At 35.4% G+C, this 23,420-nt stretch overlaps 1 protein-coding gene across 1 annotated transcript in view; it reads left to right on the top strand.

Moving 5' to 3' along the window:
• The window catches only part of DNAH12 (dynein axonemal heavy chain 12), a gene marked incomplete at its 3' end in the record, with an annotated part of 229,017 nt that overhangs the window by 77,116 nt on the left and 128,481 nt on the right, over nucleotides 1-23,420 (top strand). The window contains exons 15-20 of the mRNA XM_079935786.1: nucleotides 2,907-3,032; nucleotides 4,194-4,328; nucleotides 4,663-4,856; nucleotides 5,840-6,083; nucleotides 20,406-20,591; nucleotides 21,216-21,416. Coding sequence (XP_079791912.1) covers nucleotides 2,907-3,032; nucleotides 4,194-4,328; nucleotides 4,663-4,856; nucleotides 5,840-6,083; nucleotides 20,406-20,591; nucleotides 21,216-21,416 — 1,086 coding nt within the window. The remainder of the gene's footprint in view (nucleotides 1-2,906; nucleotides 3,033-4,193; nucleotides 4,329-4,662; nucleotides 4,857-5,839; nucleotides 6,084-20,405; nucleotides 20,592-21,215; nucleotides 21,417-23,420) is intronic.

Below are 23,420 nucleotides of genomic sequence, written 5' to 3'. Positions count from 1 at the left end.
TTTTCATATGCATGAGCAGTTACATATTTATTAAAGAGACTATACTTTCCCCACTGCTCTGCAGTGCCATCTCTATTATATATCAAGTGTCCCTATATGTGCAGATCTGTTTTAAGACATTCTATTCTGTTTTATTGGCCTTTTGTCTATCCTTGTATCAATACCACACTGACTTAATTACAACAGCTTAATTGTAATAGCAATAATAATTCTTGATTCCCGGTAGAGCATGTCCTCCCACTCTATTCTTCATCAAGTTTCTTGTTTGTTCTTGGCTATTAGTATTTCATATAAATTTTAGAATTAGATGATCACAACCCATAAAATAACGTTTTGGGATTTTCATTGAGATTGCATAAAATTGATAATAAACGTAGAGAATTAGCATCTTTCCAATATAAATTTTAGAATCAGTTTTTCACATTCTGCAAAAATCTGTTGGAATTTTGATTAGAAATGCATTAAATAGATGGAGAGAATCAGTACATACACTGTGGAGTCTTCCAGTTCATGATATATCATTTATTCATTTACCTCTTCTTTAACATCTCTTAATATTTTATAATTTTCTCTGTAGAGGTTGTGCACATCTTTTGTTAGTTATATTTTCAGGTACTTGATATCTTTTAATGTTATATTAAATTATATCTTAAATTTTTCATCTTATCTTAGTTACTTGAATACAAAAATACAATTAACTTATATTAATAGACTTTAAAAAAATAGTTTTAGATTTACAAAAAAAACCTAGTAGATAGTACAGAGAGTTCCCATATTACACACACATCCTCACACAGTCAATTTTCTCATTATTAACATCTTACACTAATATGGTACATTTGTTATAATTATTAAACCAATACTGATATATTATTAACTAAAGTCCATAGTTTATTCAGATTTCCTTAGTTTTTACTGAAAGCCCTTTTTCTATCTCAGGAACTCATCTGAGATACCACATTGTATCTAGTTGTCATGTATCCTTAGGCTCCTCTTGGCTCTGAGAGTTTCTTAGGTTTTCCTTGCTTTTGATGTTCTTGATAGTTTTGAGAAGTAGGAATTTGTCTGCTATTTTTCTCATGATTAGAACGGGGTAGTCGGTTTTTTGGAGGAGAATCACAAAGGAAAAGTGCCATTTTCATCACGTCATTTCAAGGATACATATTATCAACATGGCATTTGATGTTGAGCTTGATCACCGGCAGAAGTAGTGTTTATCATGTCTCTCCACTCTTTTCTCCCCCTTTCCATACTGTCTCCTTTGGAAGGAAGTCACTGTATGCATCCACACTTAAGAACTGGGAGTTGTGCTTTCCTCCTTTACAGTAGGGTAGCTACATTATTTATTTGGAATTATTCTGCATAGGAGACTTGTTTCTTCTCCGCTGCTTTTTAATTTATTCAATGATTTATTTATATGAACTTATGTATATTTATTTTATACTTTGACTATAATATAATATAAAATTTATTTTTATATGCAAAGTAATAGCTATCACTAAATTTTTTCTTAATTAAAAAATTTTTATTTAAATATCCTAACTTTAAAATTTATATATTTTTTTCTCTTTTTAATTTTAACAGTTTATCTGAAGATTCTTTTGGAATGTCTACATATACTATTTTATAACTAGTAGTTAATGACAGTTTTGGTTTTGTCCTTATCAAACATTACACATTTCTAAAACTTTATTTTCTTTGCTATTATGGACTGGTTAGGATCTTTAGTAATGTTGAATAGAAGTCATCTTGATCCCAATCTCAAAGGGAAAGGCTTCAAGATTTCACTATTAAGTATGAAATTTGCTATAGGTTTTTTATAGGTTCCCTTATGAGATTAGTAAATTCTCTTCTATGGGAGGGTGGGGAGGATGCATTGGGAGATTGGGATTGACATATGCACACTACTGTATATAAAATAGATAACTAGTAAGAACCTACTGTATAGCACAGGGAACTCTACTCAGTACTCTGTAATGACCTATATGGGAATGGGATCTAAACAAGAGTGGATATATGTATATGTATAACTGATTCACTTTGCTGTACAGCAGAAACTAACAAAATATTATAAATCAACTATACTCCAATAAAAATTAAGTGAAAAACATTACTGTGAATGCATGTTGAATTTTATCTTTTTTTTTTTTGCATCTATTGGGGTGACCTTATGCTTTTTCTCCTTTAATCTATTAATATAATTGATTACATGAATCAGATTTTATTAGGTTAATTTCTACATGCAACATAATACATATATGATGCATTCTGCATATTATATATATTATATACATATACAGCAAATATGTAAGCTATAGAGGGTAAAGATATTCAACTTCTCTATTCAGGTAAATCTGTTGGTTTTAAAGGTTTTTGTTTTGTTTTGGTTTGGTTTTGCCATTCACCCCTAAACTCTTTCTAGACAATTGCTGTATGCTAATGGTAGGCAAAAAAAGTAGTACTGTCACTGAAGATGCAAAACAAAATAAAAGATGCTAAAATCTTTGTCAACAAAGATTCAAAATTAAATACATAAGAATAAAAAATGTAAAATCTTTTAAAAGAAAAAAATTTAAAGGGTTGCTGAACAAAAGCTGCATATTTCATCATCATTTTCAGTCATCTACATGGAGACTCAAGAGTACCTTTCTGTTAAGTCAACTGCAAGTGAAAACTTTTAAAAAGCTTTATTTCTGGTATAAAAATCTGCAATTGTGTGGTATGAAGCCAAATAAATAACCCTACAGTTATTGAAATACCCATATGGTTTGGGTAATATGAAATATCAGTTAACAATGTGAGTCAGATTGAAATTTGAGAGAGTATTAGAAATTGTTATTGGTTCTCTTTTTCATAATGCTTTAGATTTTGTATATGGTTTAATACACCTGGAGTTTCTTCTGTAGGAATCCAAACGCCGGATGAGTTACTTTTTAGATGTATTTCTATTTCCTCCAGAAGACTTAGCTTTAAATTCAGCTGTCCTTATGTGGCCTTGGAAAATTAATCCCATCTTTGATGAAAATGATGAGGTGAATATATTTTTCAATATGTAGTTTTGTATTATGATATTTTAAGCACAATGTTCGTTTAATTTTCATACATACATGCCATCTACCTTTAAAAAGTATCTTCATGTGTCCGTATGATTTTGGGGTTAGCCACATTTATGGCCCTGCAGGCTTAGGCTTAACCCACAAAGTTGTAAAGAGTGGGACTGACAGGGCTTCCCTGGTGGCACAGTGGTTGAGAGTCCGCCTGCCGATGCAGGGGACACGAGTTTGTGCCCCAGTCCGGGAAGATCCCACATGCCGCGGTGCGGCTGGGCCCGTGAGCCAGGGCCGCTGGGCCTGCGCGTCCGGAGCCTGTGCTCCGCAACGAGAGAGGCCACAACAGTGAGAGGCCCGCGTACCACAAAAAAAAAAAACAAAAAAAAGTGGGACTGACATTAAAAAAGTCAGAACTATTTACAAATTAATAATAATAATTGTAAGCTCTGTGCTATTAAATCATTTAATACTCACAAAAATCCCAGGTGCTCCTATTTTCCCCATTTCATAGATGAGAAAAATGAGTTTCAGAGAAGTTAAGTAACTTTCCCAGGAAGAAGTAGCAGATTCAGGATTTTATATAAGACTGAATATAGTTCAGATTTTGAAAAAGTCCTAATGTAAACTAGTTTCTCCTAAACTGGGAAGTGAGATGGTATAGTAGTAATGAAAAGCATGGACTTCAGTTAGATAAGCCAGAGTTCTAATCCAGATTTTGACTTTTATGATTTTGTGACATTGGACATGCCTCTTAACCTCTATATGCTTAAATTTCTTTACCTCTGAAATGAGGATACTAATACTTGTGGTAATATAGGTAGAGTGTTTAATCAATCTTGACATAACAAGTGCTCAATATATGGTAGCTTTTACTATTTTCCCAGAATCTGTTAAATAGTTAAAGTATCTATTTAATAAATAAGAATTGTTACAGTCACTTCAGAGATATAGGAAAGTTTTTCTGTGTGGTTTTGTGGTTTATTATTCTTTTCATTTTTATATCAGTCAATGTTTTATTTTTGTACAATGTTTTATTTTTACTTCGCTGATGTTTTTTGTTACTGTATAAAGCATTCGGATTTCTGATTTGATAATTCTTTGCTTTGTAACAAAATAGTTAACATGAATAATTTTCTTTTAAAGCTCCTTGAGAATGCTAAACATAAAAAAGAAAGTGAGCTAATAGAAAAGAGAGAGAAACTGATTTTGGAAATAGAAAAGGAATCACGCCGCATGGAAGAGTTTGCAGAATTTGCAGAACTGGACCGCATGCAGCAGGTCTGATAAATATAGACAGTAGCTATGGCAGCCTGGTAGATTAATACAGGACATGTTTCTATAATATAGAAAAACCTGTGCTTACTAAGGCAAACAGAGGCCTGACTCTTAGGCCTGGGACTGCTGCTAATTATGTAATCTTTTTTTGTGATTTAGTTTTCTATTTGTAAGATAGACATAACCATACCTTTTGCTCTGTGTCATGGTGATGTTGTGAAGTTGATGTTTAAAGTTGCTATATAAATGCAAGGACATAGCCTATGCAGTATTATATAATTTTATTTTTATAACATTTCTTGGGTATTTCTTGAAATAAAAAATTATTTGCTTTCAGTATGTGACAGATGTAAGACAACTACAAAAACGTATTCAGGAATCTGAAGAAGCAGTTCAATTTATTAATAAAGAAGAGGAACTTTTCAGATGGGAACTGACAAAATATCCTGAACTGGATAAATTAAAAGTTAACATTGAGCCCTATCAGAAGTTTTTTAATTTAGTTTTGAAGTGGCAACGAACAGAAAAACGGTAATTTCTGGTAATAAAAAATTAAGTAAAGTTATACAAAGATTTATAAAATGTACATTGATTGTTGTTGTTGGCTAGGTGTTTAAAAGTAGGATTTATCTGTCCATTTGAAAGAGAAACCAAATATTATATAGAAGCATCAAATATTGCTAAGGCGCCACCTAGCCTTACTAATATAATATCTAAAGTCTCACCTGGGTTTTCCAGAGTTGATTCATTTTTTAATGCAATTAATTCATTTGACTCATTCATTTGACACTAAGAATTAGAAGTATGGAGTCAAATCAGCATTTCATCTGGATACTGTTAGTTGTCCGTTTACAGTCTGATTCATATTTTTGCACATGCAGCATAGCTGAAATTGTGGTTTTAGTATTGTCTGTCATCATTCTATCTGTGTGACTGAGAAAAACTGTTAATTGCTCTTGTTCTCAGTTATTTCTACTATAAAATGAAGGGCCTAGCCTAAAGAATCTGTAAGGCCTTTTCACACACCAGAAGTCTCTGAGTTTAATATTTTTTAAATTAAAATATCCTATTTTTTTCACTTAATTCTGTTTTTAATCATTCTTCCTTAGTCTTTTTTCTTTAATAAATTTATTTGTTTATTTTTGACTGTGTTGCTTATTCATTGCTGCATGCAGGCTTTTTCTAGTTGCGGCGAACGGGGGCTACTCTTCGTTGTGATGTGCGGGCTTCTCGTTGCAGCAGCTTCTCTTGTTGTGGGGCACGGGCTCTAGGCGCACAGGCTTCAGTAGTTGTGGCTCGTGGGCTCTAGAGCACAGACTCAGTAATTGTGGCTTGCGGGCTCTAGAGCACAGACTCAGTAGTTGTGGCGCAGAGGCTTATTTGCTCCACGGCATGTGGGATCTTCCTGGACCAGGGGTCAAACCCGTGTCCCCTGCATTGGCAGGCAGATTCCTAACCACTGTGCCACGAGGGAAGCCCTTCTGAGTTTAATATTACTTTTTCTTTCAATTCAGGTGGATGGATGGAGGGCTTTTGGACCTTAATGGGGAAAGCATGGAAGCTGATGTAGATGAATTTTCCCGAGAAATTTTTAAGACTCTGAAATTTTTCCAAACAAAGCAAAGGAAGGAATTACAAGAAAAAAGAAAGGCAGCAAAAAGACGATCTCTGGGAGAAGAGAAACTTGAAGAAGAACCAAAAGAGAATCCTACTATTACTATGTGCACTGCAGTAATGGAGCAGATAAAAGTTATTAAGGTATAAACACATTTAATGACATTTTTAAAAGCCCTGGTAGAGTTGTTTGCATCAAGTGCTAGTGAAGAGAAATGGAAAAACTGGAAAGCAAAACCAAAGCTGAATCCAGAAAACTTGACCTATTAATACATGCTTCATTCTTTCCTGATGATGTCATCGAAATCAATCCCTTCATAGAACAATACTTAACAAATAGAAGACTGTAATGACCAGTTACAATGATTGGAAGAGGGTAAAAAATTACTAGACTAAACAAGTTAGCCTATACTATGGGCAGCAACCCAGGGTACCAATTAGCTGAGAAAGGTTTGGAGTCACACTACCTAGGTTTATATCACAATTCTGCGCTTGGTAATGGCAATATGCCACTTGTGCAAGATATTTAACTTCTCATGCCTCAGTCACCTCATTTATAAATAGAGGATAATAACAGTTTTTGTGACAGTAAATAATACATCTACGTTCCCAAGGCAGTACTGGCAGTGGTTCTAGTGGTAGTGCCAAGTTTCCACTGTCGGCATGCTCAGAGTGCAAACTCTGCTTTTCAACATTGTTCCTGTCTGTGTCTAGCACTCTCAGATATACTATGAGCTGCCTGAAAATTTTTTTAAAGTAACTACTTAAAATTTTTTTCAATATTTAATAAATTTGCATGGTTTAAAAATATAAAAAGATATACCTGAACGGTCTCCTTGCTGTGTTTCTCACCTGTTATTAGGTTATCAATGTTACTAGTTTCTATTGTATACTTCAGGGTATTTTTACATGTATAACAATGTGAATGTATATTCTAATCCTTCCATCTTTTTACATAAAAATAGAATACTGAAAAAAAATAGCATACCGTTTATATTATTTCCCCCCTTTGTTTTAATTTATCTTGGAGACCTTTTCTTATTGTATATAGAGTGTTTTCATTCTTTTTTACACCTATAAATATTATATATTGGTGTAAAATTTCTGTGTGTGAAGGTGTGACTGTAAGGTAAATTGCCAAAGAGTAAATTCCAGGTTAAAATATTACAGTTGAATTACCTTCTGTATGGGTTTTACCAGTATGTACTCTCACCAACCTTGACAACAGAATATCATCAAACTTGGGTGTTTGTTAATCTGCTAGAAGAATTTCATTTTTCTTATTACATAAAATGTTAAGCCTAAATTAATATATTTAAGAATATTTTGTATTTCTTTGCCTGTGAGCTATTTGGTCTTCTTGTCTATTGTTTTAATTGAATTTATGGTCTTTTTCTTACTGATTTCTAGTCCTAGAAACAGGACTAGGGAGATTAGGCTTTGTATGTTAATATTAATAGTATGTTAATATTTTATTGAAGATTTTTGAGATTATGTTCAGAAGCAATGTTGGTCTTAATTTTCTTTTCTTGTAATATCTTTGTCAGATTTTGCTATCAGGATTATGTTGGCCTTATGAAACAAATGGGAAATTTTATCTCTATTTTCCAAAAGAGTTTTGTATAAAATTGTTATTATCTCTTTCTTAAATATTTTAGAGAAACGTTTGCTAGTGAAACCATTGACCTGGAGCTTCATGGGAAGGATTTTGAAAACAGTTTTAATTTTTAAAATAGATATAGGAATATTCAGATTTGTGTTAATTTTGTGTCAATTTTGGTAAATTGTATTTTTCAAGGAATTTTTCCATTTTCTAAAGTTGTTAAATTTATTGCCATAAAGTTGCTCATAATATTTATTTATTATCTTTTAATGTCGGTGGAATCTATAGGGATAACTCCTTTTTCATTCCAAATATCAATAATTTAAATTTTCTCTCTTTTTTCTTAATCAGCCTAGTTAGGGATTTAGTTATAGTTTATTGTTAACATTTAAGCCTTCGGTCTTTTTTTTTTTTTTTTTTCGGTACGCGGGCCTCTCACTGTTGTGGCCTCTCCTGTTGCGGAGCACAGGCTCCGGATGCGCAGGCCTAGCAACAATGGCTCACGCGCCCAGCCGCTCTGCGGCACGTGGGATCTTCCCGGACCGGGGCATGAACCCGTGTCCCCTGCATCGGCAGGCGGACTCTCAACCACTGTGCCACCAGGGAAGCCCGATCATATATGGTTTTTATTCTTCAATTTGTTAATATGGTGTATCACATTCATTGATTTGTGTATGTTGAAGAATCCTTGCATCCCTGGGATAAATCCCACTTGATCATGGTGTATGATCCTTTTTTTAAACATCGTTATTGGAGTATAATTGCTTTACAATGGTGTGTTAGTTTCTGCTTTATAACAAAGTGAATCAGCTATATATATGCATATATTCCCATATCTCTTCCCTCTTGTGTCTCCCTCCCACCCTCCCTATCCCACCCCTCTAGGTGGTCACAAAGTACAGAGGAGCTGATCTCCCTGTGCTATGCGGCTGCTTCCCACTAGCTATCTGTTTTACATTTGGTAGTATATATAAGTCCATGCCACTCTCTCACTTCATCCCTGCTTACCCTTCCCCCTCCCCGAGTCTTCAAGTCCATTCTCTACGTCTGCATCTTTATTCCTGTCCTGCCCCTAGGTTCTTCAGAACCTTTTTTCCCCCCTAGATTCCATATATATGTTTTAGCATATGGTATTTGTTTTTCTCTTTCTGACTTAATCACTCTGTATGACAGACTCTAGGTCCATCCACCTCACTACAAATAACTCAGTTTCATTTCTTTTTATGGCTGAGTAATATTCCATTGTATATATGTGCCACATCTTCTTTACCCATTCATCTGTTGATAGACACTTAGGTTGCTTCCATGTCGATGGCTATTGTAAATTGAGCTGCAGTGAACATTTTGGTACATGACTCTTTTTGAATTATGGTTTTCTCAGGGTATATGCCCAGTAGTGGGATTGCTGGGTCGTATGGTAGTTCTATTTTGAGTTTTTTAAGGAACCTCCATACTATTCTCAATAGTGGCTGTATCAATTTACATTCCTACCAAGAGTGCAAGAGGGTTCCCTTTTCTCCACACCCTCTTCAGCATTTATTGTTTGTCGAATTTTTGATGATGGCCATTCTGACTGGTGTGAGGTGATACCTCATTGTAGTTTTGATTTGCATTTCTCTAATGATTAGTGATGTTGAGCGTTCTTTCATGTGTTTGTTGGCAATCTGTATATCTTCTTTGGAGAAATGTCTATTTAGGTCTTCTGCCCATTTTTGTATTGGGTTGTTTGTTTTTTTGATATTGAGCTGCATGAGCTGCTTGTAAATTTTGGAGATTAATCCTCTGTAATTTGCTTCATTTGCAAATATTTTCTCCCATTCTGAGGGTTGTCTTTTCATCTTGTTTATGGTTTCCTTTGCTGTGCAAAAGCTTTGAAGTTTCATGAGGTCCCATTTGTTTATTTTTGTTTTTATTTCCATTTCTCTAGGAGGTGGTCTAAAAGGATCTTGCTATGATTTATGTCATAGAGTGCTCTGCCTATGTTTTCCTCTAAAAGTTTGATAGTGTCTGGCCTTACATTTAGGTCTTTAATCCATTTGGAGTTTATTTTTGTGTATGGTGTTAGGGAGTGTTCTAGTTTCATTCTTTTACATGTAGCTGTCCCGTTTTCCCAGCACCACTTATTGAAGAGACTGTCTTTCCTCCATTGTATACTCTTGCCTGCTTTATCAAAGGTAAGGTGACCTTATGTGTGTGGGTTTATCTCTGGGCTTTCTATCGTGTTCCACTGATCTATATTTCTCTTTTTGTGCCAGTACCATACTGTCTTGTTTACTGTAGCTTTGTAGTATAATCTGAAGTCAGGGAGCCTGATTTCTCCAGCTCCATTTTTCTGTCTCAAGATTGCTTTGGCTATTTGAGGTCTTCTGTGTTTCCATACAAATTGTGAAATTTTTTGTTCCAGTTCTGTGAACAATGCCATTGGTAGTTTGATAGGGATTGCATTGAATCTGTAGATTGCTTTGGGTAGTATAGTCATTTTCACAATGTTGATTTTTCCAGTCCAAGAACACAGTATATCTCTCCATCCATTTGTAGCATCTTTAATTTCTTTCATCAGTGTCATAGTTTTCTGTATACAGGTCTTTTTTCTCCATAGGTAGGTTTATTCCTAGGTATTTTATTCTTTTTCTTGTAGTGGTAAATGGGAGTGTTTCCTGAACTTCTCTTTCAGATTTTTCATCATTAGTGTATAGGAATGCAAGAGGTTTCTGTGCATTAATTTTGTATCCTGCTACTTACCAAATACATTGATTTGCTCTAGTAGTTTTCTGGTAGCATCTTTAGGATTCTCTATGTATAGTATCATGTCATCTGCAAACAGTGGCAGATTTAAATCATCTTTTCCGATTTGGATTCCTTTTATTTATTTTTGTTATCTGATTGCTGTGGCTAAAACTTCCAAAACTATTTTGAAGAATACTGGTGAGAGTGGACAACCTTGTCCTGTTCCTGATCTTAAAGGAAATGGTTTCTTCAGATTTTCACCATTGAGAATGATGTTGGCTGTGGGTTTGTCATATATGGCCTTTATTATGTTGAGGTAAGGTCCCTCTATGCCTATTTTCAGGGGGGTTTTATTATAAATGGGTGTTGAATTTTGTCAAAAGCTTTTTCTGCATCTATTGAAATGATCATATTGTTTTTCTCCTTTAATTTGTTAAGATGGTTTATCACATAGATTGATTTGCATATACTGAAGAATCCTTGCATCCCTGGGATAAACCCCACTTGATCATGGTGTATGATCCTTTTAATGTGTTGTTGGATTCTGTTTGCTAGTGTTTTGTTCAGGATTTTTGCATGTATATTCATCAGTGATATTGGTCTGTAATTTTCTTTTTTTGTAGTATCTTTGTCTGGTTTTGGTATCAGAGTGATGGTGGCCTCGTAGAATGAGTTTGGGAGTGTTCCTTCCTCAGCAATTTTTTGGAAGACTTTGAGAAGGATGGGTGTTAGCTCTTTTCTAAATGTTCGATAGAATTCACCTGGGAAGCCATCTGGTCCTGGACTTCTTTTTGTTGGAAGATTTTTAATCACAGTTTCAATTTCATTACTTGTGATTGGTCTGTTCATATTTTCTATTTCTTCCTGGTTCAGTCTTGGAGGGTTATATCTTTCTAAGAATTTGTCCATTTTTTCCAGGTTGTCCATTTTATTGGCATAGAATTGCTTGTAGTAGATGCTTAGGATGCTTTGTATTTCTGCGGTGTCTGTTGTAACTTCTCTTTTTTCATTTCTAATTTTATTGATTTGAGTCCTCTGCCTCTTTTTCTTGATGAGTCTGGCTAAAGGTTTATCAATTTTGTTTATCTTCTCAAATACCCAGTTTTTAGTTTTGTTGATCTTTGCTATTGTTTTCTTTGTTTCTATTTCATTTATTTCTTCTCTTATCTTTATGATTTCTTTCATTCAACTTACTTTGGGTTGGTTTGTTCTTCTTTCTCTAGTTCCTTTAGGTGTAAGGTTACATTGCTTATTTGAGATTTTTCTTGTTTCTTCCCTCTTAGAACTGCTTTTTACTTCCCTCTTAGAACTGCTTTTGCTGCATCCCATAGGTTTTAGATGGTCATGTTTTCATTGTCATTTGTCTCTAGGTATTTTGATTTCCTCTTTGATTTCTTCAGTGATCTCTTGGTTATTTAGTAACGTATTGTTTAACCTCCACGTGTTTGTGTTTTTTACATTTTTTCCCCTGCAATTGATTTCTAATTTCATAGTATTGTGGTCAGAAAAGATGCTTGATATGATTTCAGTTTTCTTAGATTTATCAAGGCTTGATATGTGACCCAAGATGTGATCTATCTTGGGGAATGATCCATGTGCACTTGAGAAGAAAGCGTAATCTGCCATTTTTGGATGGAATGTCCTATAAATATCAATTCAATCTATCTGGTCTGTTGTGTCATTTAAAGCTTGTGTTTCCTTATTAATTGTCTGTCTGGATGATCTGTCCATTGGTGTAAGTGAGGTGTTAAAATCCCCCACTATTATCGTGTTACTGTCAATTTCCTCTTTATAGCTATTAGCATTTGCCTTATGTATTGAGGTGCTCCTGTGTTGGGTGCATATATATTTATAATTGCTATGTCTTCTTTGATTGTTCCCTTGATCATTATGTAGTGTCCTTCTTTGTCTCTTGTAACGTTCTTTATTTTAAAGTCTATTTTATCTGATATGAGTATTGCTACTCCACCTTTCTTTTGATTTCCATTTGCATGGAATTTCTTTTTCCATTCCCTCACTTTCAGTCTGTATGTGTCCCTAGGTCTGAAGGGGGTCTCGTAGAGAGCATATATATACGGGTCTTTTTTTTTGTATCCATTCAGCGAGCCTGTGTCTTTTGGTTGGAACATTTAATCCATTCACATTTAAGTTATTGATATGTATGTTCCTATTACCATTTTCTTAGTTGTTTTGGGTTTGTTTTTGTAGGTCCTTTGCTTCTCTTGTGTTTCCCACTTAGAGAAGTTCCTTAAACATTTGTTATAGAGGTGGTTTGGTGGTGCTGAATTCCCTTAGCTTTTGCTTGTCTGTAAAGCTTTTGATTTCTCTGTTGAATCTGAATGAGATCCTTGCTGGGTATAGTAATCTTGGTTGTAGGTTCTTCCCTTTCATCACTTTAAATATATCATGCCACTCCCTTCTGGCTTGTAGGGTTTCTGCTGAGATATCAGGTTTTAACCTCATGGGAGTTCCCTTGTATGTTATTTGTTGTTTTTCCCTTTTTGTTTTTAATAATTTTTCTTTGTCTTTCATTTTGGTCAGTTTGATTACTATGTGTCTCAGCATGTTTCTCCTGGGTTTATCCTGCCTGGGACTCTCTGCACTTCCTGGAATTGGGTGTTTATTTCCTTTACCATATTAGGGAAGTTTTCAACTATAATCTCTTCAAATATTTTCTCAGGTCCTTTCTCTCTCTCTTCTCCTTCTGGTACCCCTATAATGCAAATGTTGGTGCATTTAATGTTGTCCCAGAGGTCTCTTAGACTGTCTTCATTTCTTTTCATTCTTTTTTCTTTATTCTGTTCCTAGGCACTGAATTTACTATTCTGTCTTCCAGGTCATTTATCCATTCTTCTGCATCAATTATTCTGCTATTCATTCCTTCTAGTGCATTTAAAAAAATATATTTATTTTATTTATTTATTTTTGTCTGAGTTGGGTCTTCATTGCTGCACGGGCCTTCTCCAGTTGTGGCGAGCGGGGGCTACTCTTCATTGCAGTGCACGGCCTTCTCATTGCGGTGGCTTCTTTTTTTGCGGAGCATGGGCTCTATGCGTGAGGGCTTTAGTAGTTTTGGCACGTGAGCTCTAGAGTGCAGACTCAGTAGTTGTGGTTCATGGGCTTAGTTGCTCCATGGCATGTGGGATCTTCCCAGACCAGGGCTCGAACCCATGTCCCCTGCATTGGCAGGCGGATTCTTAACCACTGTGCCAAACAGGGAAGCCCCTTTCTAGTGCATTTTTCATTTCGGTTATTGTATTGTTCATCTCTGTTTGTTCTTTAATTCTTGTAGGTGTTTGTTCTTTAATTCTTCTAGATCTTTGTTAAACATTTCTTTCATCTTTTCGATCTTTGCCTCCATTCATTTTCCGAGGTCCTTGATCATCTTCACTATCATTATTCTGAATTCTTTTTCTGGAAGGTGGCTTATCTCCACTTCATTTAGTTGTTTTTCTGGGGTTTTATCTTTTCCTTCATCTGGTAAATGGTCCTCTGCCTTTACATTTTGTCTATCTTTCTGTGAATGTGGTTTTCATTCCACAGGCTACAGGATTGTAGTTCTTGCTTCTGCTGTCTGCCCTCTGGTGGACAAGGCTATCCGGTTGATTGCTTTCACATCTGAATAAAAATTGTTATGTACTTATTATTTTATCATTAGTTTACTGTTTTTTCTTTGTTATTGGCTTGAATTTTTAATGATAGATTTATTGAGATATAATTCACATATAAAAGTTCACCTTTTAAATTATGTAGTTCAGTGGTTTCTTAGAATATTCACAGAGTTGTGTGATCATCACCACTATCTAATTTTAGAATAACTTCCTTACTCCAAAAAGTAAGCCCATGACCATTAGTAGTCACTGTCCATTCCCTCCTCCTCCCAGGCCCTGGTGTCCTATGAATCTACTTTCTGTCTCTATGGATTTATCGATTCTAGACATTTCATATAAATGGAATCATGTTGTTATATGGTCTTGGTGAATGACTTCTTTCTCCCTAGCATGTTTTCAAGGTTAACCCATGTGGTAATATGCCTCATACTCCATTCTTTTTTTTTTTTTTTAATATTTATTTGGCTGCACCAGGTCTTAGTTGCGGCATGTGGGATCTAGTTCCCTGATCAGGGATTGAGCCTGGGCTTTCTGCATTGGGAGTGCGGAATCTGAACCACTGGACTGCCAGGGAAGTCCCCATTCGTCTTTATTGATAAATAATATTCCATTATATGGATATACCACATTTTGTTTATCCATTCATCACTTAATGGACATTTGTGTTGTTTCTACTTTTTAGCCATTATGAGTAATGTTGCTATGAGTACTTATGTAAAAATTTTTGTGTTTCACTTGATTTGGGTGTATATGTAGAAGTGGCATTGCAGGGTCTCATGGTAATTCTATGTTTAACTTTTTGAGGAACTGCAGACTGTCTTCCAAAGTGGCTGCACTGTTCCCACTTGCAATGCATGGGGGTTTCAGTTTGTCCACATCCTTGCCAAATTGTTATTGTCCATCTTTTTTTTTTTTTTTTTTTTTGCGGTACGCGGGCCTCTCACTGTTGTGGCCTCTACCGTTGCGGAGCACAGGCTCTGGATGCGCAGGCTCAGCGGCCCTGGCTCATAGGACCAGCCACTCTGTGGCATGTGGGATCCCTCTGGACCGGGGCACGAACCCTTGTCCCCTGCATTGGCAGGCAGACTCTCAACCACTGCACCACCAGGGAAGCCCTGTCCGTCTTTTTGATTATGGCCATCCCAATGTGTGTGAAGAGGTGTCTCATTGTGGTTTTGATTTGCATTTACCTGATAACTAATGATGCTGAGCATCTTTTCATATGCATATTGGCCATTTCTATGTTTTCTATGGAGAAGTGTGTGTTCAGATCCTTTGCCCATTTTTAAATTGGGTTATTTACCTCTTTTTATTCAGTTGTACAAATTCTTTATATATTCTAGATACAAGTCGCTTATTAAATATAGATTAATTGATCAGAAGTGTGTGGGTTTATTTTTCTGGGCTCTCTATCCTGATCCGTTGATCTATGTGTCTGTTTTTGTGCCAGTATAATATTGTTTTGATTACTGTATCATTGTAGTATAGTTTGAAATCAGGGAACTTTTTTTTTTTTTTTTGTATTTTTGGCTGCGTTTTTTTTTTTGGTCGCCGTTACTGCATGCAGGCTTTCTCTAGTTGTGGCAAGCAGGGGTTACTCTTCATTGCGGTGTGTGGGCTTCTCATTGCCGTGGCTTCTCTTGTTGGGGAACACAGGCTCTAGGCATGCGGGCTTCAGGAGTTGTGGCACATGGGCTTAGTTGCTCCATGGCATGTGGGATTTTCCTAGACCAGGGCTTGAACTCATGTCCTCTGCATTGGCAGGCAGACTCTTAACCACTGTGCCACCAGGGAAACGCTGATACCTTCACCTTTGTTCTTCCTTCTCAAGATTGTTTTAGCTCTTCAAGATCTTTTGTATCTTCATACAAATTTTAGAATTATTTGTTCTAGTTCTGTGAAAAATGATGTTGGTATTTTGATAGGGATTGCATTAAATCTAGATTGCCTTGGAGGGTATAGTTATTTAAACAATATTAATTCTTCAAATCTGTGAGCATGGTATATCTTTCCACCTGTTTGTGTTGTCTTCAATTTCTTTTCTCAGTGTCTTGTAGTTTTATGAATCCAGGTCTTTTACCTCCTTAATTAGATTTATTCTCAGGGATTTTATTCTTTTTTATATGATCATAAGTGGGGTTATTTTCTTAAATTCTCTTCCTGATAGTTCATTGTTAGTGTATAGAAATGCAACCTATTTCTGTTAATTTGGTATCCTGTAACTTTACTGAATTCATTGATGAGTTCTAGTAGTTTATTGGTGGCATGTTTAGGATTTTCTATGTCATTATCATGTCATCTGCAAATAGTGACAGTTTTATCCCTTCTGTTTCAATTTAGATTCCTTTTATTTCTTTTTCTTGTCTGATTGCTGAGGCTAGGACTTCCAATACTATATTGAATAAAAGCAGTGAGAATGAGCAGCCTTGTCTTGTTCCTGAACTTAGAGGAAATGTTTTCAGCTCTTCACCATTGAGTATGATGTTATCTGTGGGCCTGTCATATGACCTTTAATATGTTGAGGTATGATCCCTCTGTACCCACTTTGTTGAGACTTTTTATTATAAAAAGATGTCGAATTTTGTCAAAAGCTTTTTCTGCATCTATTGAGATAATCATATGATTTGTATTCTTTAATATGGTATATCACATTGATTGATTTGCAGATATTGAACCATCTATGCATCCTTGGGATAAATCCCACTTGATCATGATGTATGATTCTTTTAATTAATTGCTGAATTCAGTTTGCTAATATTTTGTTGAGGATTTTTGCATCTATGTTTATCAGTGATGTTTGCCTATAATTTTCTTTTTTTGTGTTGTCTTTGATTTTGGTATCCAGGTGGTGCTGATCTTGTAGTATGAATTTGGAAGCATTCCTTTCTCAGCAAATTTTTTGGAATAGTTTCAGCAAAGGCAGTCCTTCTTTAACTGTTTGATAGAATTCACCTGTGAAGCCATCTGGCCTGGACTTTTGTTTTTTAGGCATTTTTTATTATTAATTCAATTTCATTCCTGGTAATCAGTCTATTTGTATTTTCTGTTTTTTCCTGATTCAGTCTTGGAAGATTTTACATTTCTAGGAATTTATTAATTTTTTTCTAGGTTGTTTATTTTAGTGGTGTATAATTTTTTGTGTCGTCTCTTATGATCCTTTGTATTTCAATGGTGTCAGTTGTAACTTCTCTTTCTGATTTTATTTATTTGGCCCTCTTTTTTATTTTTCTTAATGAGTCTGGTTAAAGGTTTATCAATTTTGTATATCTTTTAAAAGTACCAGCTCCTAGTTTCACTGATCTTTTCTTTTTAGTTTCTATTTTATTTATTTCCACTCTGGTCTTTATTATTTCCTTCCTTCTACTATCTTTGGGTTTTGTTTGTTTTTCTTCTCCTAGTTCCTTCAGGGTAAGGTTAGATTGTTTGAGAATTTTCTTATTTCCTGAGGTGGGCTTGTTTGCTATAACCTTTCCTCTTAGAACTGCTTTTACTGTGTCCCATAGATTTTGGAATGTTATGTTTTCATTTGTCTCAAGGTATTTTTAAATTTTCTACTTGAGTTTTTTGGTGACCCAATGATTCTCTCTTTTTGTGTGTATCTGTTATATGTTTTTGGTTTGTGGTTACCAGGAAGTTCATATATAACAACAAATAGGTGTCTATTTTAAGTTGATTTCTTAAGTTTGAACACCTTACATTTTTACTAACCCTCCAAATGTTTTATGCTTTTGATATCATATTTTACATCTTTTAATTTTTGCCATAACTACTATTGTGGATATAGATGATTTTTACTACTTTTGTCTTTTAACATTCCTACTAGATTTATAAGTGGTTGATCCACTATTTTTACTCTATGTTTGCCTTTACCAGTGAGATTTTTCCTTTCATATTTTTTAATTTCTGGTTTTGGTCTCTTCCTTTTCCTTTAAGAAGTCCCTTTAACACTTCTTGTAAGGTCTGTTTGATGGTGATAAACTCTTTTTGCTTTTTGCTTATCTGTAAAACTCTTTGTCTCTCCTTCAGAGATAAAGATAAATCTGAAAGATAACCTTGCCAGGTAAAGTATTCTTGGTTGTAGTTTTTTCCTTTCATCATTTTGAATATATTGTTCCACTTCCTTCTGGCCTGCAAAGTTCCTGCTGAAAAGTCTGCTGATAGTTTTATGGGAGTTCCCTTATACAGTACATAACTAGTTGCTTTTCTCTTGCTGCTTTTCAGGTTCTCTCTTTATCTTTAATTTTTGTCATTTTAATTATAATGTGTCTCAGTGGGTACCTGTTTAGGTTCATCTTGTTTGGGATTCTCTGTGCTTCCTAGAGCAGGATGTTTGTTTCCTTCTCTAGGTTAGGGAAGTTTTCAGCTAATGTTTCCTCAGGTAGGTTCTCTGCTCCTTTCTCTCAATTTTCCCCTTCTGGGACCCCTATAACATGAAAGTGAGTACACCTGATATTGTCTCAGAAGTCTCTTAAACTATCCTCATTTTTTAAAATTCTTTTTTCTTTTTTTCTGTTCAGCTTGGATTATGTCTACCACTCTGTCCTCCAGATCACTGATCCTTTCTTCTATATTATTCTATCTGCTGTAGATTCCTTCTAGTGTATTTTTCATTTCAGTTAATGTATTATTCAGCTCTGATTTGTTCTTCTTTATATTTTCTAACTCTTAGTTAAAATTCTGTGTTCATCCATTCTTCTGAGTTCAGTGAGCATCTTTATGATTATTACCTTGAACTCTTTATTGAGTAGATTGCTTATTTACATTTAATTTAGTTATTTTTCTGAGCTTTTGTCTTGTTCCTTTGTTTGGAACATATTCCTCTTGCCTCCTCATTTTACCTAATTCCCTATGTTTATTTCTATATATTGGATAGGACTGTTATGTCTCTTGATCTTGGAGAAGTGACATTATATAGGAGACATCCTATGAGCTCAGCAGCGCACTCCCTCCTGGCTACTAGACTTTATGCTCCAGGGGTGTCCTCTATTCATGCTGCATGCTCCCTGTGTTGTGGAAGAGCTAACTGTTGAGGGCATATTGGTTGGTGGGGCTGGCCCTTGGCCTGTCTGGCTGTGATGCTCTGACTCATGCAGTTGTTGTGGGTGCCCTGGTGGGCAGGGCAGTCTCCTGGTGAGGCTGACTGTGTAGCTGGGCAGTGCACCCTCTTTGGGACCACAGGTGGGTGGGGCAGGATCCCTGTGCATTTGACTATGTGGCCTGGTGGTGCAGAATTGCTGTGGGCCCTCTGGTGCACAGGGCAAACCCCCAGCACTAATAGGCTAGAGGGAGGATTTCTAAGTGGTGCTTGCCAGTGCTGGAGTCAGTCAAATAGAACAAGATCCCCAAGATGGCTGCCACCAGCATCTCCATCCACAGGGGGAATCCCAGAGACCTCCTGCCTCTCTGGTAGTCTCTCCAAGATCAGCAAGTGGGTCTGACACAGGTGACTTTCAAACTACTGCCTTTTTGCTGGGACTTGGACCGTGTGAGATTTTGCCTGTGCCCTTTAAGAGTGGAGTCTTTTTCCTACAGCCCTCCATCTCTCCTGAATGGAATCCCCACTGTTTTTCAAAGCCAGACGTTCTGGGGGCTTGTCTTCCCAGTGCAAGACCTCCAGGATGGGAAGGCCAACATGGGTCTCAGACCCCTTGCTCCTCGGAGAGGACCTCTGCAGTGGTGATGTCCTTTTCATTTGTGTGTCACCAACCTTAGAGTTTGGCTCCTGACAAGATTGCATCTCCATTCCCCTACCCATCTTATTGTCACTCCTTCTTTATATCTGTCATTGTGGAAAATCTTTTCTGCTACTCTTCAGGTCATTCTCATACATAGTTGCTGTATAAAGTAGTTGTAATTTGGTGCTGTGCTCATAGGAGGAGGTGAATTCAGGGTCTTGCAACTGGCATCTTGATCCCCCTCCTCCCCCATATCTTTTATTTATTTATATTATCTCAGTGGCTGAGACACTCAATATAGTGTTGATTAGAAGTATTAATAATGGGTATGCTTATCTTGTTCCTGATTTTAAAGGAAGTGTTCTAATGTCAGTATCAAAAGTGATGAACTAAGTGTTTTTGCTGAATATTTAATTTTTATTTCCAAACAGTTACATTTTGGCATTTTGTTGCAGGCTTTTTCCCATTTATGTTTTGTGTGTGTATTTATAACTATATATTGTATTATGTTGTGTTATACTGTATTTTTCTCCATATAATATATAGAATAAACTTAACTTTGTATTTCCATAATAATAATATGACAGTTTTAATTACTGTAGTTTTATCATGTACTTTAATATCTTATAGAACATTTATATCCCCCCTTTTTCTTACTCTCATAGTTTTCCTGGCTATTTCTACATGTTTATTTGTGCAGATGAACTTTAGAATAATTTTGTTACTTTTTCTCCCCTTCCAAATCTAATTGGGATTTTGATTGGACTCATTAAGTATATTACCTAATTTCAAGTGTATGTGTATGGAATTCAAATGAGTGACTCATTATTGTTTCTATTTTCACCATTAGGAATACATCCCTACTGTCTCCATCCTATGCAATCCAGGAATGAGAACACGTCACTGGAAGCAGTTATCAGAAATTGTAGGCTATGATTTAACTCCAGACTCTGGAACTACAATGAGGAAAGTTTTAAAATTAAACCTTACACCATACTTGGAAAAATTTGAAGTTATAAGTGCGGGTGCAAGCAAGGTAAATATGAAGATCAACTGAAATACTTTATTTGATGAGTTTGTTAATCATATAATCATAGTTTTTGTTGTGGTTGAATGTATAGTACTGGCTAGCAGTGGGAGGAGATGGGGTAAAGTGGTGGAAGACCACTCTTATTTTTCCCCACAAAGTGTCTGCTTCTCTATGATTTCCTTGTCCTGAATCCAGAGTAGAAATGGTTCCTTTGACCTCTTGTTAATTCTGCCACATTCTGATATGCATGGGTGATATGCTAGTCTTGATATATAATTGTTCCATTAAGAATGGAAATAGATGCATGTGTGTGTGGCATGTGATGTGTGTGTATTCTAGCAGAGTAAGTGAGGCCATCTAGTGTTCTCAGAATACACTGAAAACATCTTCAGACTATAGACTGCAGAAAAGCCACTTCAGGGAAAATCCATCAGGTCTTTCATTCTGCTGTCTGTTTTAATACTGACAGCAGTAGTTTTCAGAGCAAGTGAATTTTTAAAAACTACATTGTCATTTTCCATAGGAATTTTTTAATTGTTTTAAAACTTTTCTAACTTACAGACAGTTGCAGATTACCTTACAAAAATTGCTGTGTAATGCACCAAATTCTTTCTTCTTTTTCTCATTTAGGAATTTTCATTAGAGAAATCCATGCATACAATGATGCGAACTTGGGATGATATTGCTTTTCATATAAGTCTATATCGTGATACCGGAGTCTGTATTCTTTCTTCAGTAGACGAGATTCAGGCTCTCCTTGATGATCAAATTATAAAAACACAGACAATGAGAAGCTCACCTTTCATCAAACCATTTGAAAAGGAGATCAAGGTATGTTAAATATGATAGTCAACTCCTGGTCATTTATAAAAACTGCAATCTTATTACATATATGCTCTTGTGAAAATAAGTCAGTTTGTTGGATGGCTTTGGTGAAATATAGAAATAGATAACTTAAAATTAATGTGAAAATATATAGAACAGATGAGCCATTAACTGTAATGATTTTTAAAAGAACAAATTATATTTTTATTAAGAAAAATCTTCTCCAATGACAGTGATAGATTTGGAAGGAAAACTGTATCATTTAATCTAACTGTAGACAGCCTAGACCCTGTTTCATGCTATATTCTTTTTTTTTTCACTTTATTGAGTATTTTATTGACATAAGCTTTGACCGAGAAGCATAAAGTTTTCAAAATATCTTTTCTTATAGGCAGAAAATCAATCTGGTTATTTTAATAAATATAATTGTTCAGAATGGTTGGCTGAGCAGTTAAAGAATATCTGCTGTCATTATTTAGTGGATGTGGGGCAGGAAAATGGTGTTGAACATGGAGGAGAAAAGAAGAAATAAATTTTCAACACGGTGGTGCTATAAGGAAATGGTATTAAAGTGAAAGAACGAATATAATAATTTTGAGTTTATGCAGGAGTGTTATATTATAAAACAAAATAGACTTTGGACACTTCTTATTTTCTTTATACAATTCAATAGCTGATAAGACAAAACATGAATTTTACACTCTGAATTAAAAGAAATATTTTCTTCAAAGGGCAATGAATAAATTCTCATTTAAAGATTGTTTCAAGTTGATGCTAATCTTCTTTCTTTTTTTTAAACATCTTTATTGGATTATAATTGCTTTACAATGGTGTGTTAGTTTCTGCTTTACAACAAAATGAATCAGTTATATATATACATATGTTCCCATATCTCCTCCCTCTTGCATCTCCTTCCCACCCTCCCTATTCCATCCCTCTAGGTGGACACAAAGCACAAAACTCCCTGTGCTATGTGGCTGTTTCCCACTAGCTACCTGTTTTACATTTAATAGTGTATATATGTCCATGCCACTCTCTCACTTCATCCCAGCTTACCGTTCCCCCTCCCTGTGTCCTCAAGTCCATTCTCTACCTCTGTGTCTTTATTCCTGTCCTGCCCCTGGGTTCTTCAGAATCATTTTTTCTTTTCTTTTTTTTTTTTTGATTCCATATATATGTGTTAGCATATGGTATTTGTTTTTCTCTTTCTGACTTACTTCACTCTGTATGACAGTCTCTAGGTCCATCCACCTCACTACAAAAAACTCAGTTTCATTTCTTTTTATGGCTGAGTAATATTCCATTGTATATATGTGCCACATCTTCTTTACACATTCATTTGTCAGTGGACACTGAGGTTGCTTCCATGTCCTGGCTATTGTAAATAGAGCTGCAATGAATACTGTGGTACATGACTCTTTTTGAATTGTGGTTTTCTCAGGGTATATGCCCAGTAGTGGGATTTCTGGGTCGTATGGTAGTTCTACTTTTAGTTTTTTAAGGAACCTCCATACTCTTCTGTATCAATTTACATTCCTACCAACAGTTCATGCTATATTCTCATAACTTGTAGTGAAGTTCTGTATACTATACTTTATATTTGGGAACAAATAACTTGAGGGTCTTTTAGAATAATTAATGAAATATTGTCCACTTGACAAAAACAAATGATATTTGAGACTGTAAGATTATTTAATGTCCTTATAGTTGATGTGGGTAAGTACACAAAGCAAATAAATTATAATAACTAATAGTTTTATAGGTAGTATCAAAATTCAAACTGGAGACTATATAAAATGGGGAAAAGATCAACAACAAGTGGATTTTTCCCCTGATATTTATTGACTTCTAAATGTGTGCCAGATACTACTCTAGGGGTTTTACATTTATTAACCCATTTAATCCCCATAGCAGACCCTCAAGGTAGGCACTGTTATTATCAGTAGTCATAGTTAAGGGAACCAAGGCATAGAGGGATAGGTAAGTTACCCAAGTTCACACAGCTAATAA

This window comes from Stenella coeruleoalba (genome assembly GCF_951394435.1).
Source record: "Stenella coeruleoalba genome assembly, chromosome: 10".
Classification (NCBI taxonomy): Eukaryota; Metazoa; Chordata; class Mammalia; order Artiodactyla; family Delphinidae; genus Stenella; species Stenella coeruleoalba.
This window is presented reverse-complemented; position numbering and strand designations above follow the sequence as displayed.